Source organism: Salvelinus namaycush, chromosome 37 (genome assembly GCF_016432855.1).
Source record: "Salvelinus namaycush isolate Seneca chromosome 37, SaNama_1.0, whole genome shotgun sequence".
In the NCBI taxonomy this organism is placed as follows: Eukaryota; Metazoa; Chordata; class Actinopteri; order Salmoniformes; family Salmonidae; genus Salvelinus; species Salvelinus namaycush.
Window position 1 is genome coordinate 17,773,564 of NC_052343.1, and position 12,167 is coordinate 17,785,730.

The window sequence follows — 12,167 nt, forward strand, 5'->3', positions numbered from 1 at the left end:
ATTTTGGCCTATTCCTCCTGACAGAGCTTGTGTAACTGAGTCAGGTTTGTAGGCCTCCTTGCTCGCATACACTTTTTCAGTTCTTCCCACAAAACTTCTATAGGATTGAGGTCAGAGCTTTGTGATGGCCACTCCAATACCTTGACTTTGTTGTCCTTAAGCCATTTTGCCACAACTTTGGAAGTATGCTTCGGGTCATTGTCCATTTTGGAAGACCCATTTACAACCAAGCTTTAACTTCCTGACTGATGTCTTGAGATGTTGCTTCAATATATCCACATATATTTCCTGCCTCATGATGCCATCTATTTTGTGAAGTACACCAGTTCCTCCTGCAGCAAAGCACCCCCACAACATGATGCTGCCACCCCTGTGCTTCACGGTTGGGATGGTAGTCTTCGGCTTGCAAACCTCCCCATTTTTCCTCCAAACATAATGATGGTCATTATGGCCAAACAGTTCTATTTTTGTTTCATCAGACCAGAGGACATTTCTCCAAAAAGTGTGATCTTTGTCCCCATGTGCAGTTGCAAACCGTAGTCTGGCTTTTTTATGGCGGTTTTGGAGCAGTGGCTTCTTCCTTGCTGAGCGGCCTTTCAGGTTATGTCGACATAGGACTCGTTGTACTTTGGATATAGATACATTTGTACCTGTTTCCTCCAGCATCTTCACAAGGTCCTTTGCTGTTGTTCTGTGATTGATTTGCACTTTTCGCACCAAAGTACATTCATCTCTAGGAGACAGAACGCATCTCCTTCCTGAGCGGTATGACGGCTGCGTGGTCCCATGGTGTTTATACTTGCGTACTATTGTTTGTACAGATGAACGTGGTACTTTCAGGCGTTTGGAAATTGCTCCCAAGGATGAACCAGACTTGTGGACGTCCACAATTTTCTTTTTCTGAGGTATTGGCTGAATTCTTTTGATTTTTCCATGATGTCAAGCAAAGAGGCACTGAGTTTGAAGGTAGGCCTTGAAATACATCCACAGATACACCTCCAGTTGACTCAAATGATGTCAATTAGCCTATCAGAAGCTTCTAAAGCCATGACATCATCTTCTGGAATTTTCCAAGCTGTTTAAAGGCACAGTCAACTTAGTGTATGTAAACTTCTGACCCACTGGAATTGTGATACAGTGAATTATAAGTGAAATAATCTGTCTGTAATCAATTGTTGGAAAAATTACTTGTCATGCAAAGTAGATGTCCTAACCGACTTGCCAAAACTATAGTTTGTTAACAATACATTTGTGGAGTGGTTGAAAAACGAGTTTTAATGACACCAACCTAAGTGTATAAACTTCCGACTGTATCCTTTTTATCACACTTGTACAGCATACATATACAGAGCCTTTTAGCGGAAAATCTGTCAGACAGCGTGGAAGCTGCTGCTACAGCATCTCAAACAGCAAATGCATAGGCAACGGAAGGCAGGCTTCATCAGCGTATCACCCACCACTTTGCAATGAGCTGAAGACTGTGCATTTTGAAAACCTATATACTGTTGAAGTCGGAAGTTTACATAGATTTAGGTTGGAGTCATTAAAAATCATTGAAGTCATTCTGTACGCTTTCTCGAATTTGTTCTGGATTTGGGGACTGTGAATAGACCCCTGGTGGCATGTCTGGTGGGATAAGTGTGTGTGTCAGAGCTGTGTGTAAGTTGACTATGCAAACATTTTGTGATTTTCAACACAATGTTTCTTATAAAAATAAGTGATGCAGTCAGTCTGTCATCTCTCTTTGCCAAGAGAGACTGGCATGCATCGTATTTATATCAGCCCTGAACAGTTATTCTAACATCTTCAAAGTGCGCAACAGAATTAGTTAAGGACTGCACATCGCTGCTTCCTCGACTTGCATGTTCATGTTCAAAATGTCAGATGCTATATTCTTCTAACGGAAACCTGCCATGGTGGTATTCTGTTGCAGCTAGTGATATTAATAAAATACTTTTTCACATAAAATCAACCAAAAGACCCCCCCCCCCCCCCCCCCCCCCCCAATAAAACATATTGTGCTGACCCCATCTTAAAAAAACCTGATTTAGTCAGATTAGCTAGATTAGATATAGCCTACTTTGTCTGTTTTTCACAAAAAACACTTTACATAGAAAATGTATTTAGCTACATATGATGGACTTGAAGGCTGTCTCTTAGTAGCGTGTGTACCGCAATATTATCTGGAGCACCAAAATGTAGGCTAATTGAAGTCATTGTGCCTGAATGGTTATGACAGTGAACGGTTGTGCAACAAATCTTATCTAGAATCTCTTTCTAGTTCTGTTTTCCTAGTAACAGGATGGCTAAGCATTTTTTTAACTTGTCCTGTCATTTCTGCATGCTGGTTACAGTGCCAGAGTCTTTTCTTAGAAAGTCCAGATTTATTGTCAAACTGTGCGAGACTTTCCATTACACTATGTAATCATTAATAATCCACTTCTTAAATTGAGACAGTGTTCTGTTTTTCCTGAGGGCTAGCATGTCCCAATACATCCTACCATCCTTTTCTATACATCTGTATAATTCAGAATTGGAATAAACTATTACACAACAGGATATTTAATATGGAAAGCATCAGGGGTTCCTCTTTCGGGAGAACACTGAGGAGTGGAGCGGTGGAGTTTGGATCCACATTTTTGCTCACAAAAACTTTAGATCTCAAGCCGAAACCTCAGTGGGTGAGTGCAGTGTTAGCTGAAGATGGTGCCATAGAATTTCCTGCTAATTTATCACAGAGGCAGGCTGACCTTTGGAAAAACCTTCAGTACTTGGCACAGTGGAATTGCAGTGGGCCCTGCATGCATCCCTGTGGGCCGCCTGTGTGCATTGAGGAGGATTAACGCTCACCACTGGCACCATTGTCCTTGTTCTCATGGATTGGAGGGCAATGCTGCTTTAGGTCTTCATGCTGTGACATTTAAGCAGTAAAAAAATGCATTGAGCACTATTAGCCCATTTGTCATCCTTCGTGAATGTGAATGAGTAAAATCAAGTGGTATTGTCTGAATAGCATACCAACTTAAACGCATGTAGAAATTGGTTAAATGGGGAGGCTAAAAGGGAAAGCCGAGGGGTTTGGGAAAGCTGAGGGGTTTGTGCTATCTGCCTATACAGGTACATTTAAAATCTTAGAAGTAATTTCTGGACCTAAATCCCATGTAGGGGTCTTGGTCAAACTTCAGAGGAACCCTGTAGGTAATTTATTTTTCAAATGGCACCCTATTCCCTTTGTAGTGCACTACTTCTGATCAGGTCACATCAAAAGTAGTGCACTGTAAAGGGGATATGGTGCCATTTGGGACAGCCGTGTCCTCCTGATGACATCCAGGTCATGAAGCTTATAGGCCCAGCTGTCAAGGTCACGAGCAGTGTCTAATTATGGGCTTCAGCCCCCTGTCAGTACAATATGGGTCAGTGGGCAGAGGTGAGTTGACCAAACCTGTCTCCTCTGCCAGTGCCCTTGGCGAATGGCGATCCAAGTCAAATATTTGGGGGAGAGGAGAAAAAAGGAGGCCCCAAAAGAACGATGGGCGTCACTCAGTTTATCTTCAAATGTAGTGCAGTTCACATATGAGTATTATGAGTACCAGTACATCTGCATTGCTATCATATTGTATCTATAGATGGAAGCCCTTATCTCCATCTATAGATACAATAAGACTTTTCCTACCTGAATTAGTATCATGCTCTTTTGCTTAACTAAATCTCAAATCGTAATGAAAACAAGTGAAAAAGCTCTATGGTAACTGATCTTTTTCCTATAACTTAGCTACAACTGCAGGGTATTACCACAAATACTGAGCCTACTACTATCACTGACATATTGTAACCTATGTATTTGGATGTCAAAATAGCCTGAGGACTTTTTTTTTAGCCTGCCTCTAGTGCAGCATATGAGAGCAGATATGGAAAGAGAGAATGAGAGCAGCAAGAGAGCGAGTGAAAGAGAGCGTAGGGAGGGAGAGATGGAGCCATTATGTCTTTGTTCAGTCTGGCTTCTTCCTCCAGGGCCCTTGGGTTGGCTGGCTGCTAGAGGAGAGAGAGTCCGGGGCTTTAGGAGAGTGTAAGGCTGGCTGTGTCCAATGGGCCCTGGTCAAAAGTATTTCACTAAATAGGAAATAGGGTGCCATTTGGGATTTAGACAGAGTCAGGCCAGAGATACTGGAGTTCTTTATGAGCTCAGTCTGGAGAGGAGAGAGAGACAGGAAGACCGTGGGGGGATGGCTGCTCTCTGGGGATGCCAGTGGCAAAGGAGGATTCTCAAGGAGTTTTTAGGATAGAGAGATTTAAGAAATCAGAGGTGCATGTGTGTCTGTCCAAATGTGTGTTAGAAGTGGCAATGCCCGTTCATTATGTTTCCATGATATCTGCTGTATGAATCTTGTGCTCCATGTCTGCTGCTCAAAGCATTAGAGACATTGAGGTAGGGTTAAACTGGAATTATTTTACTCAACATGGGATAGAAGGATAGATAGGCTTGGCTGCAAAATAGGCTTGGGTGGTATCCAGATAGTCCTACCTTCAAACCGACCTTGTGCCATCCTGGGATATTCGGTAATACCGGCACCGCACACAAGGGGCGCTATTTTCAAACCCCACTGAGCCTCTGTAATACCAAGGTTAACAATGCTAACAAGTACATGGAAAATACCATAGCGATTGCTAGTTAAATGCAAACGAGCGCATACAAACATTTTATACAGTCTCTGATAAACTGTTTGCAGGACAGATATCACAGCTCATAAAGTTTATAAAAGTAACAAAAAAATGCTACTCACAGTTTGCTGCACACACAAAACTAATATTAGACAGCAAGGTAGGGCTGGGCGATATGGCCTAAAAAGACTATCTAGATTTTTATCAAGTTTATGGGCAATTTATCTTGATTTTTGAAACTTTTTCTCTGAATAAGCTTTGTTGCACAATTAATGGTCAATACACTGGATTTCAAACAGGAATAATCTAATGAATTCAGGGATTTTTTTATTATACCTAGGCTAAATATAAGCCTTTGACCCACTAATGATTTCATTATTTTATTAAAATAGTTTAACCTGCTTTTTTGCAATAATCACTGATCTGGCTTTCAAAACTTCATATGAAAATGCCATTTTTGTTACAAATTTAACCAGAATCATGTTTTATACTCATTGCACATTTATAAAACATAGACTAGATGGCTAGCACTTAAGTCTGTGGCTAAAATGCTGCTAGCGGTACGTGGTACTCCAGTGCCGCCCCTGACAAACTGAGCATTCATTCATTTCCCACAATCATGTTCATTGATACTTCCATTTTCGTAGATAACTAGGTACTAAATCAGCAAACCAAATGCACAACTTCAGAGCGTTTAGCTCTGCAAAACGCAGCATCACATGATGCAAAATTCATCATACGGGCCAGATTTCTGTATTTTGAAAGTTACATATCTTGAAAACTTGGGACTATATCAATTTGGGACTATGTCAACAATGGACTAATGAATCAAATACCAAAATACAGTTTTTGGGTGGAGTTTTCCTTTAATAGTTATAAGATATCTAGCTGACAAACATTTAGTTGTGAATTAGATCACTAGATCACCTGGCGCGTGCTGCACAACAATGTGACTCACAAAGCTCCGATCTCTTGTTGTTGTGTGCTTGTAAACAAACGTGACTGGGGACTACCGGTAGGCCTAAACTTCATAATGAAAAATAATCTGACAGGTGAAATGAAGAATGTGATCTGCTTTATTTCCTAACCTACTGCACAAGTTGACTGCAGGTATTTACTTAAAAAGTTTTTACTTAAAAACCATCCCGTGGCTATTACCAAATACTCTGGAATACGGCATATACAGTATACCGACCAAGCCTACTGCAGACAGTCTGGCTCCAGGGAGAGGAAGGGAGTGTATTTAGTGTCTGCAGCCCAAAGTTGAAGGTTAGGGAGATAGTCCGTAGATTCTGATGAATATTATAGATGCCAATGACTACGCTAACTCTCTTGACTCTTCTTTTTGAGTATTGCTAAGTTATCATGGTAATATAAAGCATATTTTAAATTAATTGTTTAAGTCTCAAACCTGTATGTTATTTACTCAACTTTTTTATACTGGAATAATTATATTATTTTAATCTCAGCCGCTATTATGGAAAGTGATATTTATAGTATCCCAGGCAGAGGCTAGCCTATAGAAACATTTGTTCTTGTAGCAGTCAACCTTTAGATGACTATTTACCCACATAGTCTGGAAGCAGCTGCTTGGGATCTGAATTAGTGGCTGCATCCCAAATGGCACTGTATTCCCAAGATAGGGCTGCAGTAAAAAGTAGTGCACTATGGGTCCTGGAGTGATCAAAAGTAGTGCACTATATAGGGAATAGCATTTGGGATGCAGATAGTCTGTCTCACCACATGACTCACTTGTTCTCTCAATATGCAGATTAGTGTAGTTTTAAGAGGAACTTTTCTTTTCCCCTTTCTCTCCTCACAATGTCATTCATCAAGACATAACCACGAGGGGAGTGTGATTTGAGGTTCTAGGAAAGCCTGTGCTTATCCACCAAGGTAAACAAAGGATACGTCCCAAATGGCACTCTTTTCCCTAGCCTATACAGTGCACTACTTTTGATCAGAGCCATATGGGTCCTGGTCAAAAGTAGTGCACTTAAAATGAATACTTTGAGATTTTGGCAATGAGGCCCTTTATCTACTTCCTCAGAGTCCGATGAACTTGTGGATACCATTTGTATGTCTCTGCGCCCAGTATGAAGGAAGTTAGAGGAAGTATTGCGAGCCAATGTTAACTAGCGGTAGTTAGCAATTGAGCTAAAGCTAGTGAGAAACTACCTTCCAACTGCACGCAGAGACATGAAAATGTTATCCACGAGTTCATTTGACTCTAGGGAAGTAGGTAAAGGGCTTCATTGCCAAAATCCCAGAGTATCCCTTTATTTGGGACGCAGACAAAGAAGGGAAGGGACTTTGATCCCTAAAATTGAAATTGTTCTACCGGTATGTAGACCTTCATCAATAGCACTGAAAATAATAGGCTTACACTTTGTTTGATATTATTTATATGATTACTAAGTCTGAAATATAGTATGTTCAGTTGGAAACATGATATCAGTAATATGCTAAAAATTATCTCTATCCCCCACCCCCTCTCTCACTTTCGCTCTCTCTCTCCCCCTCTCCAGGTGTATCGGCGCCTGGCTAGCGGGAGGCGGAGCATGCGTGTGAGATCAGAGATCAGATTGGACGTGGAGCTGTGATGCGTGCGGCGAGCTGCAGGATGAACGTGGCGGCCATTCTGAATGGCCTGCTGGTTTCGGTGGTGGCAGCACTGCTCTGGAAGTACGTGAGGCTAAGCGAGCACGCTGCAGTACTGGAGGAGGAGCTGCAGCTGACCCACCAGTCCCAGGAGCTGTCCCAGGCCCGGATAGACTACCACGCCGCTCTGCTGGCCCTCCAGGAGCATGGCACCCGCATGGTCTGCACCGGCAAGATGCACACTGACCGCATCTGCCGCTTCGACTACCTGTGCTACTGCACCGAGGCCGAAGAGTTTGTCTTCTTCCACAGCAACTCCTCCTTCATGTTGCCCAACCTGGGGCCCCGGCGCTTCCAGCCGGCCCTGCTGGACCTGTCCTCTGTGGAGGATCACAACACCCAGTACTTCAACTTCCTGGAGCTGCCCGCAGCTGCCCTCAAGTTCATGCCCAAGCCTGTGTTTGTCCCTGACGTCACCCTCATCCTCAACCGGTTCAATCCGGATAACCTGATGCACGTGTTCCACGATGACCTGCTGCCCATCTTCTACACCATGCGGCAGTACTCAGACCTGGACGATGAGGCCCGCCTGGTCTTCATGGAGGGCTGGGGTGAGGGCGCACACTTTGACCTCTACCGCCTGCTGAGCAGCAAGCAGCCACTTCTCAAAGAGCAGCTGAGGAACTTTGGCAAACTTATGTGCTTTACTAAGTCCTACGTGGGCTTGTCCAAGATGACCACATGGTACCAGTACGGCTTCGTCCAGCCACAGGGCCCCAAAGCCAACATCCTGGTCTCTGGGAACGAGATCCGGCAGTTTGCCTCATCGCTGATGGAGAAGCTCAATATCACCACGCGAGGAGAGGAGAGCGTGGCGGAGAAAAAGGATGAGTACTTCGTAGTGTTCAGTCGCTCCATCAACAGACTAATCCTGAACGAAGCGGAGCTGATCCTGGCGTTAGTGCAGGAGTTCCAGATGAGAGCCGTGACGGTATCTCTGGAGGAGCAGAACTTCCCCAGAATTGTCAAGGTCATCAGCGGGGCCTCCATATTAGTCAGCATGCACGGGGCCCAGCTGGTCTCCTCTCTCTTCCTCCCCCGGGGGGCCGTCGTAGTGGAGCTCTTCCCCTATGCGGTCAACCCAGAGCAGTACACTCCTTACAAAACCCTGGCCTCTCTACCAGGCATGGACCTGCAGTATGTGGCCTGGAGGAACATGGTGGAGGAGAACTCTGTGCCCTACCCAGAGAGGCCCTGGGAGCAGGGAGGTATAGCCCACCTGGATAAGGAAGAGCAGGATCACATCCTGACCAGTAAGGAAGTACCTAGACACCTGTGCTGCCGCAACCCTGAGTGGCTCTATCGTATTTACCAGGACACCATAGTGGACATACCTTCTTTACTAGAGGCTCTCAGAGCGATTGTGAAAACCAGGCCCAACCTGAAGAAGGCCAAGCCTGCCAGCACGGTCCACCCGGGCCGGGTCAGAGAGCCCCAGTGCCAGACGTCAGTCCAGGCCACCAACGAGGCCAAGCTGACTGTGTCCTGGCAAATCCCCTGGAACCTGAAGTACCTGAAGGTCAGGGAAGTGAAGTACGAAGTGTGGATCCAGGAGCAAGGAGAGAACACGTACATGCCTTATATTCTCCCCCACCAGAACTATACCTTCTCTGAAAACATCAAACCCTTTACGACGTACCTGGTGTGGGTGCGCTGCATCTTTAACAAACACCTCCTGGGGCCCTTTGCCGATGTACTCATGTGCAGGACATAATTTGAGTTGATATTTACAGTTTCAAGTATGTGACTGCTTGTTCCAGATGATCAGATATTGGGGCTGTGGATTATTGAAGGTGATGCTAGAAAGGTTCTGTATAATTTCAGCCAGTAGTTTTGAAAGTAGCGCTCACGAGCCAAAATGGGTCCCAGAAAAGTGTGCACAATTGTATACGATGTCATCCATTTTGTATGATATGTTACGTCCTGCACAATAAATGTATGTTTCCTACAATTCGTATGATATGTTACGAATTTGTAAGTGCTTAAGATCCCGTTCAATCTCGTTAATATGAAAATCTGTGATTGAGGATCGTCTCCGATTTGAGGATAGTTGATATGATGTAATCTGTATCTAGGATGAGAGACTGTGCTGTTTGATGAGACAACCATGTCCTCACAGAGAGTGAAATGCAATGGAAATTCAATGGCATTTAGCATGGGACGCAGGAACACGAGTCACGATTTAAGGATGCATTGTCTGTACCATAGGCAGAAAGTACTATACAAAGTGTATTTTTGAGATATAGGAATTTCTTTAATATACTTATTAATATACTTTTTCATTAGTCTTAAACACTGAACCTATCTATACCTGTACTTATTTGAGTATGTAATGTAGGTTTTCAGCAAAGCCCAGATTTGATTGGTTTGTGATTTGTTATCTGATAAATCACAACTTTGTGGCTTAGCCTACCCTCCTGCACAAAGTTGTAGTTTTGTCATGTTGCCTTTCTAATTGGCAATTTCCATAGTTGTTTGCAGAATGTTGCCAAAACCTTAAAGGGATACTGTAAGATTCTGGCAATTTTCCACTTACCCAGAGTCAGATGAACTCGTGGGTACCATATTTATGCCTCTGCGTGCAGTATGAAGGAAGTTAGAAGTAGTTTCGCGAGCCAATCCTAACTAGCATTAGCACAATGACTGGAAGTCTATGGGTATCTGCTAGCTGGGTATCTGCTTCAGGCCTGGACAATTCCAGTCCTCAGGGGCCTAATTGGTGTGACACTTTTCCCCCATCCCTAGCAAACACACCTGATTTTAAACTAATTACATGTTTAACTGAAGCTCATGATTAGTTGATTATTGGAGTCAGGTGTGTTAGCTGAGGGAAAAGTGTGACACCAATCAGGCCCCAGAGAACTGGACTTGCCCAGGCCTGCTAGCTGCAGATACCCATACACTTCCAGTCATTGCGCTAACTCCAGTTAGCAATTATGCTAGGGCTAGTTAGCAACTTCCTTCAAACCGCAATCAGAAACATAAAAAGGGTGTCCATGAGTTCATCTGACCCTGGGGAAGTAGATAAAGGGCCCCATTGCCAAAATCCCGAAGTATCCCTTTAAGAGAAACCAAAGTGAATTTGAAAATGTGGTTCCAGTACCATTAAGTATGTGTTATTAGTTGTAATTGAATTATCTTGTGCTTCATTGAGGCTTTAATATTAATTCAAGGCGGATAAAAACTTTCAAAGAGTGTGTCCAGGAAAATATGTTGGCAGTTTTCTAAAGATGCTGACTAAAACATGCATTATTCCTTCAAATGTAGCAGTATTTAAAGAACAGTGTTCCTCTAAATTAAAATAAAGAGAATCTATTATGTATTTATGTGAAAGGTTCTGTAGCTATGCGGTGCAGTTGCTAGATATGCGAGGGTTAGTTCTATTTCTTTCAGAAAAACTGGAGCTTCTTTAATCAGTTTCTTTGTCATTGCCCTGTGTGTCAAAAGATAAATACAAAAAAGTTCATGTCACTTCAGTGTCCCCATTACAGCAATTCTGAGTTCAATTGTCCTATTTTTTAGTTTTTTTATAAAGTCCACACAGTTGCAGAAAATGATCAGAATTTCTTACTTACTATTAATCGGTACCATTTCTGATTGTGATCATAGAAAATTTGCGCAGGTTATATGCATGCATTAACTTGTGAAATAATTAGCCTGTGATGCTTTGGTAATGACTACTATGCCCTGAATCAAACTGGAGGAATAACCCATTCTATGGCTCATCAGTGCTGCTAACCATGCGTGGTTCAGTGACTGTATCCCAAATGGCACCCTCTTCCCTTTATAGTGTACTACTTTTGACCAAGAACTATAAAGGTCACCAGAGCCTAAAAGTAGTGTTCTATAGGGAATAGGGTGCCATTTTGGGACTCAGCCCAAGTTTATATGATGGTGTGCAATGCTGCCTGTTACATTTCATTGCCTTGTGGTGTGCAAAACCAAAGTATGACTAGCTTCCCAGTATGTACCAAGCCCTCAGAGTAAGTGCTGATGTAGGATCAGCTGCAGCCCTCCTGTCCTACTAAGCGTATATACATTGCCTTCAGAAAGTATTTACACCCTTTGACTTTTTCAACATTTTGTTGTTACAAAGTGGGATTAAAATGGTTGAAAAAAAACGTACAATTAAATCCATCTACAAATAATCAAATGTCAAAGTGGAAGAAAAATGACACTAATACAGTATATCTTTATAAGTATTCAACCCACTTAGTCAATACATGTCTCTCTGGGCAAGTCTCTAACAGATTTTCACACCTGAATTGTGCAACATTTGCCCCTTTATTCTTTTCACAATTCTTCAAGCTCTGTCAAATTGTTTGTTGATCATTGCTAGACAACTGTTTTTTCGGGTCTTGCCATAGATTTTCAAGCAGATTTAAGTCAAAACTGTAACTCGGCCACTCAGGAACATTCAGTGTCTTCTTGGTAAACAACTCCAGTGTAGATTTGACCTTGTGTTTTAGGTTATTGTCCTGCTGAAATGTGAATTAATCTCCCAGTATCTAGTGGAAAGCAGACTGAACCAGGTTTTACTCTAGGATTTTGCCTGTGCTTAACTCCATTTCATTTCTATTTTATCCTGAAAAACTCCCCAGTCTTTAGCGATTACAAGCGTGCCCATAACATTATACAGCCACTTCTATGCTTGAAAAAAATGGAGAGTGGTACTCAGTAATGTGTTGTATTGGGTTTGCCCCAAATATAACACTTTGTATTTAGAACAAAAAGTGAATTGCTTTGCCACGTTTTTCTCAGTATAACTTTACTGCCTTGTTGCAAACGTAATGCATGTTTTGGAATATTTTAATTATGTACAGGCGTCCTTCTTTTCACTCTGTCAA

General features: G+C 42.7%; 1 protein-coding gene across 1 annotated transcript in view; it reads left to right on the top strand.

Annotated features, from left to right (window-relative positions):
* The window catches only part of LOC120031705 (protein O-linked-mannose beta-1,4-N-acetylglucosaminyltransferase 2), a 19,595-nt gene extending 7,942 nt beyond the window's left edge, over positions 1–11,653 (top strand). Inside the window, exon 2 of the mRNA XM_038977503.1 lies at positions 7,188–11,653. Within this exon, the coding sequence (XP_038833431.1) occupies positions 7,262–9,034 (1,773 nt within the window). The 5' untranslated portion in view covers positions 7,188–7,261 and the 3' untranslated portion in view covers positions 9,035–11,653. The remainder of the gene's footprint in view (positions 1–7,187) is intronic.
* The last annotated feature ends 514 nt before the right edge of the window (positions 11,654–12,167 follow it).